Source organism: Myzus persicae, unplaced genomic scaffold (genome assembly GCF_001856785.1).
Source record: "Myzus persicae strain clone G006 unplaced genomic scaffold, MPER_G0061.0, whole genome shotgun sequence".
Lineage (NCBI taxonomy): Eukaryota > Metazoa > Arthropoda > Insecta > Hemiptera > Aphididae > Myzus > Myzus persicae.
In genome coordinates, this window is record NW_019103798.1 from 119835 (window position 1) to 132245 (window position 12411).

The following is a 12411-nucleotide window of genomic DNA, read 5'->3' on the forward strand; positions in this document are numbered from 1 at the left end:
AATTTTACGTTCAACAAATCGCGCTTAGCTCTGTTAGCTTGAAAATTAGAGTGAATTGTCCTCTTATTGAAATTAAAGGTAAGAGCATTACGGAAGGCTTCCCATGGGCTTTTTATTATATTTTAATTTTAAAGAGAGTTATGACTTTATGAGTATTTTAAGTTGTACAACCAATTTACAATTTTAAAATACTCATAATTTACTTTAAAATTAAAATATAATAAAAAGTATTTAGTTGATATTTTTTTTGTTTTTTGTTACACCGAACATCAAAATCTATTTTGTCAAAAACTGGTTTTACTTAGGAATCACCATTTTCATTAACATTTTGTTTTTGTTTTTTCCACGTTCCTGAAAATTATTGGAAAATTTTTACTTTTCATCCCCCAAAATTTCAACTAGATTAACTTTCCTACGAGAAAAGAAGCTGAAGACCTGAATAAGAAAATCGAAGTATTTACTGCCTCAAAAGGTGATGACAGACACAAAGAAATCAATACGTTCTTCGCTTTGCTCAGAATCTAAAATTTAGTAGGCTCTGGACAATATAAGGTAATTTCAGTTTTTGATTTGGAGGGATCTACATATTAAAACAAACTATACATGTTATCAGTAAAGTCTTGTGGTTAGTAATTTGAAATACTGTTATTTAACCTATATGACAACATAATGTTCTGTGGGATGGGTCCGATATCTATTATGGAAACCACACAAATGATGAATCGCTGTCCAAAGATTAAAAAATAACAAAGTTTACTGAATTATGTAGATTAGAAAACTAATTTAGGATTTAATACTTCAATTAAATACAAATATTTGAGTGGTTAAGAACCTGTGAGAGTCCTGTGCTCTAAACTCGAACTGTGTTCTTAGAATTGATTGGATTGCATAAACTATATTATACTTATATTATTTAACTAGACCCCCCCCCCCCACAGGTATAGCATTGATTGGATGGTAATGTTGTACGATTGATAAGATAACAATTAAAGGAATAACTTATATTTACATGAACGACAAAGTTAAATGTTGTTCATTGGTTTCAATAATACGCTATTAATTTTGATGTTAGAGTGAATCGACCTATTATCAAATACTTAGGTAAGAAAATTATCTGTGATCAAGCATCGGAGAATTTTTTCGATACTTGAATATCACAAATTAAAAATTCTCACATCCCGTTTGAAAATTACAATATTGATTAAAAATCCAATTTTTTAACACAGGGAATGTTTTTCCACAAAAGTTTTTACGAGTCAATTCACTCTTTTATCAAAATCAACAGCACAATATTGAAACTAGTAAACATTTTGTTTTAAGATGGAGACAAAAACAGCATAGATCCTTTTAATAATTTAATAAATAAGATTAAAAAGGAATATGACTGTACAAGGCATAGACAAGAAATAAAACAATATTGACAATATAAAATAAAATTTAATATCAATATATATATATTTTTTTTGGTAATTTTAATAAAAATAATAATACGTATAAACTTTAAAAAATATATAGTTTTAACAGTCTAAATATATCAGAAAATAACTTAGGCTATTTAATTTAGCCTAATCTCATTAAGGTATTGTTTTTTAATAGTATTATATAAATGTTATAAAAATAATGAACATATTAGGTAATTAAACATTTTAAATTGTATATAAATATAATAAATAAAATAATAATTATAATTTGACTATGTTATAAGTAAACATAATCAAAATAATGCATAAATATTTGTAATGAGATTGTCTTATATTAAAAATGGATAACAAGATTACAAGAATAATTCAATTGGAGGTCGCATAAGCCAAAATATTAATAATTATATAATAAATCATAAACAAATGTATAGTATATGTATACACACATATTAAAATTCAATGAAAAACATAAATTCACCTAAAAATCATAACAAATTTGTATAAACATTTTACAAAATAGTTTTGGTTTAATTTCCTTAAAAAATGTAATATTGGGCAACTGACTTAATAGTTAGAGAATTAACAGTTTTAATAAAAAAAAGCTACATTTTATATAAACAATAAGAAAATCACCAACATTACTTGAAGTTTTATATCAATTTATAAAAATGTACATACATTTAGTCTTCAATAAAAATTTTAAATAGTTGAATGTAGCTGTTAGTTTAGATATATTACACACTGCTCTGAGTAATATAGGTTTTATGTCAGTTAAGTTACAGAAAATTATGTTTTAAATTAAGATTCCTTAAGTCACACACAAATATCAAATATTAGAACAAAATTTGGATTATAAGCCTATATGATTAGACCCACATAAAATGGCAAACCCTTAACAAATTACTGAATTTGTTGTTGTGCATGTAGTATCTAATATATCGTTTAACACAAACATGTAAATGAACCAGTTCATAAAGATATGTAAATTCATAATGTACTGACAATTTTTAATTTCTATAACAACTTGTTTAATATGCATACTTCAAGACCTGTTAATTGATTTTATTGTCTAATAAAAAAATACCCAGTTATATTAAAATGTTGAATATCATTTATACATAAATAATTGACAATATTTAATGAATATTTCTCTTTTCAGATACTCCAAGTTTTAAGAATTAGATGACAAATTAACAAAATAATTTAAAGAGTATGGTGACAATTTTTTTTTTCTTGATTGTTATGTTTTATATACTTTGGGTAAATTAAATTTTTGTTCTTAGATTAAATGGGTAATTTAAAATAATTAATGATGATATGCACTTTAGAATTATTAAATATGAACTAAGTCCAAACTTTTTAAGTATTAAAGAAAAATGGAAAAAATATTGGTTTTTAATAAGTGTTTATGTATTATTCATAAATTATAGTAAATAATTTAACACAAAGATAATATTAATGTATGAATATAATTTTGTATAGTTTCAACATGAAAGACCTGAGTTTTATAATAACTACAAATGAAAGCTCTAATTGATCTAAGATATGTAAAAGTCAAGAGCCAATAGCCGCTCAATTATTGCTTAAACTTATTTTAAAATATGTGACAAGTTAAGCATTTTGTGATCATAATTAAGCACCCTAAAAACATTTAATTTACCATGTTTTGTCTACCGAATCGTCTTTCTTGCTCAGCACGTTTCCTAGTCATTGACAAAGCAGCAGTTTTCAAAAAATCTACAGTTTTGTATGGGTATGCACCATCAATCATTGAATAGTCATGCATTACCAAAGTGAATTGACTGCCTACATTACATGGTTTTTTCTTGGTAGTTGCTTTCGCATTTGTTCTATTACCTACTGTATATTGTTTGTCACAAGATTCAAATTCTAGATCTAAATATTGAATATCATTGAAACGACTTGCTTCAGCTAGATATCGTGAGTTTGATGAAATCTTGTTGATTTGATATGAGGATACCTAAAAGTCATAAATAAAATATTAACATCGAACAATAAAAAAATCGCTGAAAATAATTAATTATAATTGTTATAAATAATTGTTGCTATGTCTAGTTATATTTAGTCAAGAGAACAAAGACTGATGGCCAACTTTCAGCTTTTCCTTAATGGAATGATTTCAAAAGTGCAATCAGAAGTAGAGGGCCAGATTTAGTTTGGATTTTATAGCAATTTGTGGTTTTATACATACACCTTAATGTTGTGCCAGGACAAAACAATTATTGCTATTGTTTATCTGCCCAAGCTCTCAATATGTCTACTAGCTCTGACTGGAGATAATAAACTAGGTCTTTTAAAAGTTACTATGCAAAGTTCAGTTAACTATAATTCCTAAACTACATTGATCAAAATTTAACAATTTCGGATTATGATTCTAAAATCAAATTATTTAAATATAAGTTTCAAAAAAAATTTAAAAAAGAAGGTTCTACTAAAATTGCATTTATATTTTTTATTGATTATGCTTTATTTTACCATTTAAGAATACAAAATCTTAAATAATCAACTTGTGTTTATTGCATAAGGAAATAAAAATATTACTTTGTCTGAAGCTAGTCGATCATCAGATGCTGAATGCCGCCTATGGATTCGAGGTTCAAAACTTGTAGGAACATTGGGTCCTATACGAGATTTTTGACGGCTCAAACTACCCATTGGTGGTGGACATAATCTTAGAGTACTAGTCGTATCTAAAAAATAATTTATGTAATGCATATATGTATAAATATATAAAAATATGTATATTTACCATAAAAGGAATCTTGGTTTTTTTTAATTTGAGTAGGTTTTAGCCTTCGGTTTACAATTGGTGGATTAGCTAATGGAGTCAACGGCGAGAGTTCAGCAGAAGTATCGGAAAACTTTCTGCCTGGCTTTAATTGACGATTAACAGCAGGAGGGGTTTGTTCTAATGAAGCGGAACTTACGTTGGCAATTGCAGAAGGTGAATTTATAAAACTTGGAGATTCTAATTCCACAGTCTTACCTTCTTCAACTTTTGGTCCACTGTCTTCCACAAAATCATAAGTGAAAATATTACCAGAAACTTGACCTGGGGCTGCATTTGAATAACAATGTCTACGATGTGTCCTGGGCTGTGCTTGAGGTGGTGTCATTTGATGGGACCGTGGAAAGTCATAAGTTTCATCTCCTGTTAAAGGTTCAACTAGTTTATCGGTTTTTGTTGAAGTTTCTATCAGGTGGGATGGTTTTGGTGGCCTTGGTGGTGCTGTTAAACATCCTTCTGGTAATATTTTGGTAAACCTTCTATTGGCTGCTACTGGCAAGTCTGGTGAGTTTTGAGATAAACGAGGGAACGTTTGCCAATTAACAGATGGCCGACTCATAGTGCTACCATTTATTGATTCATCATCAGTAAAAACTGATTCTGAACCAGGACTTGGTGGAGGTGATTCTGAAAGACGTGGTGGAGGTCTTATACGTCGAGGTAAATCATAAGACTCCTCTATTGTCGAACGAGGAAGAATTGGAAGTAATGGCTTTCCAGATATGCATTCACTAATAGGTATGTAATGGCTGGATGATGTGCTTGTTGGTGAATCAGGAGATGAATGTTCTTCATCATGTTCTTCGACACTAAGAGGAAACGGTCTACACATATTATTGACAGATGGACATTCAAAATCTGAAATAGAATATCATTAAATGTGTGCAATTAAAAACAGTTTATTTAAATTGAATATTTACCAGCATTTTCATCAACAGTGAATGGTTTGAGGCCACAAACATGACATACAAAATCAACCCATTTATTCATATCTTCTTCTGATTCTGCAGCCAAATAATATGTTCTTTTTGGTGTTTTTATATCAAACATGTAGTGATATTTTGATTTGCGATCTTCAAATCTTAACCCGGCATCAACCTAATGAACCGAAAATGTTTAAATAACTTTTATTGTTATTGAATGACCTAACAAATTATTGACTTGGGTATTTAAGAATATCATCAATTAAATTTATTGTTCATTCAAAGAAAATCATATGTAGTAAATCTTACTTGTTCACATTGATCTAAATCTATTCGTCCCTTCATCTTTCGGCGACTTTTATCTGTATAGTAAGCGAGGAAATATTGACCTGGTAATTCACCAGAATGACGTAACACAAACCATCTTCTACGCCACTTCTAAAGTTTAAACAGTTTAATGATAAATCTTGTAAAAGTAAACAAAATTATAAACTTGTAAAATATCTTTAATAGATAGATATGATATCATATAAAAATATATTATGGAATGGGTACAATTAATATTTATCTACTTATCAAACATAAGATGTGTAAAAACTAAAAAAGCTTTGATAGAACTTTGAATATATTAGATTTGTTAATAAAACTATTTAAGATTTTTATAACAATGTTTAATAGTTTTTTAACCAATATTATTGAAATGTAAAAATATAAAAATGTTATCTATTTTCCTTAAAATCTTGTAACTATATTGTTCTTAATAAATAGTTAAGGTTATTTAATTACTAATTGTATTTTATAATAATGATTCTATACATAACCAGAACAAAAAAAATGTATCTAGTTTTTCAGAATCCAGATAGGTACCTATATAATATCTATTTCCTTCCCTTATTTGTACCTATTATTGATGTGTGCCAGTTTCAGCAAAATACATGTTGATATTCATTAGATAATCAATTAACTTCTTATAATAAGGTAAGAATCCTATTCAAACTTTAAAAATGTCTACATATTTATGTTTAAATTAGTTAAAAATGTTTTTAAAAAATCTTTAGATTCAATTGTCTATGTCATAGGTATGTGTAAGTAACTATTGTTTGAAATGAAAAAAACAATACAACAAAAACAGCAAGCGACCATGAAACAATTGATCGTATTGCAAATATACGAATACAAATACAAATAATTGTAAATAATAACTGAACTTACTAATTTCACACTGACTGCTTTCAAGACTCTCTTTGCAGGAGGTGATTTTGTCAACCATCCTTCGTGTACGATTTCCAGATTTTCAGAAGACATGGTCAGTAGAGACCGTTGACGTTGAGTCCCATTTGTCACTCAAACATAACTACATGTTTTGGTTGACATTATAATATGTCACAATTTTAACGCATAGAACGCAAAATCTGAAATGAAAAAAAATAAAATAAAAAAAACATTTCTCGGAAATTTCTGACGATATCAATATTGGTGTTGGTCACAATGTAAAATTACAGTGCAGTCGATCAGCTGGCTATAGATAACGAACAAGGTTTGACTATAATATTGCAACCATGAACTAAGATATCTTAGTTCATGATTGCAACCACGAATATCCACCACGGCTATAGATATGTATCTATAGCCGTGGTTCATGATTAGAACACTGATAGCTACCACCTACCACGGTTACAGATTGGCTGATTAAAGCACGGACTAAAGATATAAATAGTGTCTAAAGGTGGATTCACGCCGTGTCGTATGGTTCCGTATATTTAATACATAGGTATTAGGTAACAAAATGCTGTTCAAACATTACCTACTAGTTGAATATATTCAACTCTACACACAACGGCCAGCTGTGAACCCCCTTAAGTTGTCTAACTGTGACCGTGGTGAGTGGTGACTACAATTTTACCGTTCCACAGAAAAATACTGTACTGTCTATTTGCTACCGTCCACCGGTGTCAAAGATCTCCACTTAAACTTAGTACTTATTTACCCTCATTAACATGAAGATGTAATTAGTAGAAGAGATATTATAGATAACTATAAATAAGATATTATTATCTTCAAATATTCTCTACATGGCAGTAGCAGCTAAGTAGTAAAATAAACTTCAGAAACATATGGTTAACACTTTAACAGCATAACATACACTTTGTTTTACTTTATTTTTACCGGGGAAGATTTAGTTACTTTTGTGCTGTAAACTAAACTCCAACAGCTCAACTTCGTGTTAGAAAGCTTTAACCCGAATAAATGAAGTTAGTTGAGCTGTTGGAGAATAGTCGGCTAGTCGGGAGCACAAGAGTAACTAAAGCTCTCCCGGTGGAAATAAAGTACAATAGTCAATAATGTTCAACAATTTACCAACAAATCTGTTGAATATTATATCTCATAAAGTCAAAAGTTTCTGTTTAGTTGTGCTGCCATGGGCACCGCGAGAGGGCGGAAGGGGATGAACTTGCACCCCCCTGGCTTTTCAAAAAAGAAAAAATTAATAAATCAAATTAAAAAATTGAATGGTATTGAAACTGTTTTATTTTTCACAATTATCTACATTTTTTTTTTTTATTAGCTTTCAGTAAAGAACTTTAATAGTTCGACAGTTAATACAAATAATACAATTATTGAATTATCTGCATTATTTCCATTATTTATTATTATTCTTATTTTACATAATCTATACATATAAAACTTAGTCTCTGATTGCAGTAACTCAAAAACTACTCAACGTACGAACTTGAAATTTGGAATAGAGGTTCTTCTCGTATTTTCAATGTGAAGTAAGAAAGGATTTTCAAAAATGTTGCGTTTTAGTGGAGTAATTAACAATTATAATTATTCATCGTCAATACGTATTGTGCTGCACTGCAGCACGGGCTCATGGCGGCCCGCGGGTCTCCAGCTACCTATCCTTTTAGTCCGTCGTATAGATAAGAATTGTTCAGAAAAGTTTTTTTTTTTTTATTTTAATACATCTACAATCTATACATTTTTTTGTACAATAATTAGATTTGTTAATAAAAGAAGAGAATATAAAATGGCTGGCGAATATTAAGGTTGGGAAGTTATCCATTGACAACACCCAGCTCCGAAAAGTTATAGGGATATATTGTAAATATGAAAAAAACAAAACTACACACGGGCGAAGCTGGTAATTCAGCTTGTTGTCTATATTATAGACATCTATGTGACTCTATAAATATTATTTATATTAGAAATGTATTATGATACTTATTTTTTAAATAATAAAGGTAAACTCCTAGGTTTTCTTCCAAATTCTTCAATTAAATTTCGGATTTTTCTAATTGTAGCCACTAACCCGCGTTACATTGTAGCCGTTGAAAAAAAAACTAAAATAACTTTGTATCGTTATACAATTTGAAAAAATATTTTTACGTATTTAACTTTTATTATTATTACTAATTATTATTATTATTATTATTATTATTACGTATGCAAGCATCATTTAGAAATCAGCGTATCTATACTTGCACGATGCACCCCCCTGGTAAAATTCCTGGCGGTGCCTAACTGCTTTATGATAACTGCTTTATGATAACTGCTTTAGAAGAGTCATATTTTATATTTAGATATATAGGAATTATAATTTAGTGTGCTTTGCTATAGTTGTTATAATATTGTTAGCAACTAGCAATAAGCACGATTTAAGATATACCTAATGGTATACGCCTGAGGTATTCAAACTTTTTCACCCCACGGCTCCTTTGTGCGTTCACAATATTTTGAAAGCTCTTAAATTTTTAAGAAAATTAAAATAATACGGGTGATAATAATAACCAATAACTTAAGTACTTAATAAATAAAACTAATTAAAACGGGGCGACGGGCGATTGTGTTTCGTTATCGATCTATAATCGCTATAATGACTATAAATAATATAATACTTAGATTAATTTTGGTTTCTGGTCCTTTGAAGCGGCTCCTTTTACCTTCACGACGCCTCTGAGAGCCATGGAGCACAGTTTGAATACCTATTTGGTATAAGTGTTTATAGACGCAAACCATATAGGTAAAGCATAGGCGTGTCCACGGGTCTTGCCTGTCATGCACAGGCATGACCTGCAAAATTTGATCTAAATTAAAAAAATTAATTTAAAATCTTTAAATTCGGGGGTCATATCCCAATACCCTAACAGAATTTTTTATTGGCGGGGAGGGGGGTGTAGTTTTTCTCTCCCCTGGATATTTCACAGTTGTGCATGAACTGCGAATGAGGTCTGGACACGCCTATGAGGTAAAGGATAACAGTTTAAGCCGTTTAAGTTAAATCGTGCTTGTTAGTTATTATTTGTTAATTTTGTTATAGAATCTATAATATTTATAAGTTTATTACAAACTAGAATATAGAAAAATTGGTACGTGCACCATGATCCATGATATTAGTCTATCATAATATTTAATTATTTCAGACAAGATTTAATGTGGATGTCTAACTGCTTTACTATATATATTATATTGGCTATATTTTCCAATTTACCTACATAAAAACATGGCTTTTGTCCAATAATGAATAATATACGAATTGTTTATCTTAGTTTATAAAATAATCAAAACAAATCACGTGCAATACCAAACTGCCGGCTGTACATATACATGATACATTTTGCATACATTATAATACATCAACACATTATATGCATTATACATTTACTTAAGTGCCAGCTACGCCCTACAACCATTGTCCTAACCTAAAATGATCAGCTGAAGATTAGACCATCGATTATTGAATGAAATTAATAATTATATATATTTGATATTATAATATTGTTTTAGTAATGTATAAGGTAGTGTTAATAAATGTACAAAAATAATCTTAAACAAATGATATTTTATATCATAGAAACATTGTAATTTAAAATTTGTTGCAGATGTTGCAGTTGAATATTATAAATATTAACTTAGCTGAAGTACATACCTACCCATTATTATTTTGTAAGTTAAAACATATTTAGTATTTATATTTTATAAGTTTAAATTATATATTAATATATTACCTGTTTATGCAGGTAATTAGCTATTAGATAATTGTAATTTGTTATCTAGGTTTAGATAGTAGTAGTGTAGAACTGTACCCCCCCCCCCCAGAACCAAAAAAAAGGATAACTAAAGATATTGAAATTTTTATTTGATATTATATTATAATACAATGTAGATGATGTTGATACAAAGACGTAAAGTGTAACGATGAATAAATAACAATTTACCTATGTTAATATCATGAAGAATAAAGATATATATATATATATAATATCTTTATTCTTCATGGTTTATTTATATAAATGTTAGGATAAAAAAAAAATGCTGGACCCCCTTCCCATCAAGAAAGTTGAAAATACGCCACTGTATACTATTATACTATTATTTAACATTTTTTTAAATGAATGAAAAAAGCTTTATAAATGAATACATTATATATTTTAGTTAGAATAGTAAGTTATGAATAGACTATAGATATACCTAAATAAATAATAAAATCAAATTTAAAGTAATAATAATAATAATGTATAGGTAGGTACATTTTTTTTAATATTAGAGATTTCTGTATGTACTATTATAGCTCGACAATTACGCAAGGTAGGTACATTATCATTTATCACATTAATAAGTTTTAAGTAATAATGTCATGTTGTTATAAGGGATAATTTATACAGGCAAAATTTTAAGTTTTTAATTTTTAAGTTGTTTATGGATTGTATAATAACTAATATAAGTGATCTAAATAATGTTGAAAGTTGACTATAGTTGAGGGTAATTAATTTAACGTAAGACACTTTACGTGATTAATTTATGGTATGTAAGTGTCTTTTGTTAAATGAATCGCTCTGCAATATTGGCTGTCAACTTAAATTTAATAAACAAAACTCGTCGGGTTATTAATTGAAACTTTATTCTCAAGAAATATAATATGTAATATGTATAAAAATAATAAATAAGTCATACAAATATCTATAATAAAATAATATAGATATTAATTGAAATAGGTGAAGTTTATTTTATATAATAAAATAATATACAACCACATATATACAAGATACGAGGTGATTCACCGTGCTTGCTCATTGCTCATCCTCTCTTTTTTTCCTTTTAAAATAAATTTATTCAAATTCTGGTTTTTAGAATTTTTTAATTATACTTAAGAGTTAAAAGTCATATTTTCAATTTTTTTTTACCATTTAAGAAGGAACCTGGGCGAAACCAACTTCGTTTTGATGTTCATCAATCGCTCCGAATTTTCTTAACTACCTGTAATATATACATCTTTTGTGTCGATAGATTTATCAAAAATTAAAATAGTATCTAGGCATCTTTTGTGCCAGCGCATTTATCACAAATTAAATAGGTATTCATCGATTGGGCCAGGAAAATATTACAGTGACAAATATGTTCATTATATTTTTAGATATCTTAATTAAATGTAGGGACATTTTCTATAACGTAGGTACTCCTATCTATAACGAACACTTTTGATGGTCCCGTGATCGTGAGTGTCCCTATAGGAATGTTTAATTGTTAAAAGTCCAATTAAATCGTAAACAAAGTACAAATAAAATACATTTTGAAATTTGAAATATGTTCAATACACTATGTCACGATGCTCGAGTGTAAAAGTTCTACATTTTTTTAGTTAAAATAAATGATTGAGAATTGTGGTTGAAAAAATTAAACTAAAATCCAAAATACATTTTAAGGTGAATACGACCCTAGTTCACTATCAAATTGTTTAATTTTTTGTAATGGTAACTAACTGGCTTCACAAATAACTGTCTATTTTTCAACTTTTACGTTTAATTAAATTATAACATTATTGGTACTTCAATATTGTCCGGTGCAATTCATGTGTAACTTTTTTTGTACTTCAATACCTTCCTGCGCAATTGCCGCACATATAACTCTTTATTTTCCACATATCAGAATCATCAATTTTCTAGTAAATTGCTAAGAGCTTTATTGAACTTTTGATGTATTTAACTAAATCGAAATTTTAACTAGTAGTTTACATTAAAAACACTAATGATAGTTAGTTCATAACTCATTACAATATACTTGGGGGATATGCCGGATATGGAAGCTTTAATGATTTGTACATTTTAGTTATTACTATAGGTATCTAAAATCTAAATCAATAAAAATGTTTTAGTTTTAAAAATTAACCGAGAATACCAAAATATTTACATCTGTTTTATATTGATGTAAAACTATTTTTAAGTACTAATATCCATAATTTATACATTTTAATAACTCA

General features: G+C 28.3%; 1 protein-coding gene across 1 annotated transcript; it reads right to left on the bottom strand.

Annotated features, from left to right (window-relative positions):
• Positions 1–2853: 2853 nt before the first annotated feature.
• On the bottom strand, positions 2854–6599 carry LOC111035331 (protein daughter of sevenless). The gene is made up of 6 exons (XM_022316904.1): positions 6366–6599; positions 5463–5591; positions 5151–5328; positions 4192–5088; positions 3984–4132; positions 2854–3402 (listed from the first exon to the last, which is right to left on the bottom strand). Exons 1-6 carry the CDS (start codon positions 6456–6458, stop codon positions 3073–3075), a joined length of 1776 nt encoding a protein of 591 aa, XP_022172596.1. The 5' UTR covers positions 6459–6599; the 3' UTR covers positions 2854–3072.
• Between the last annotated feature and the right edge of the window lie 5812 nt (positions 6600–12411).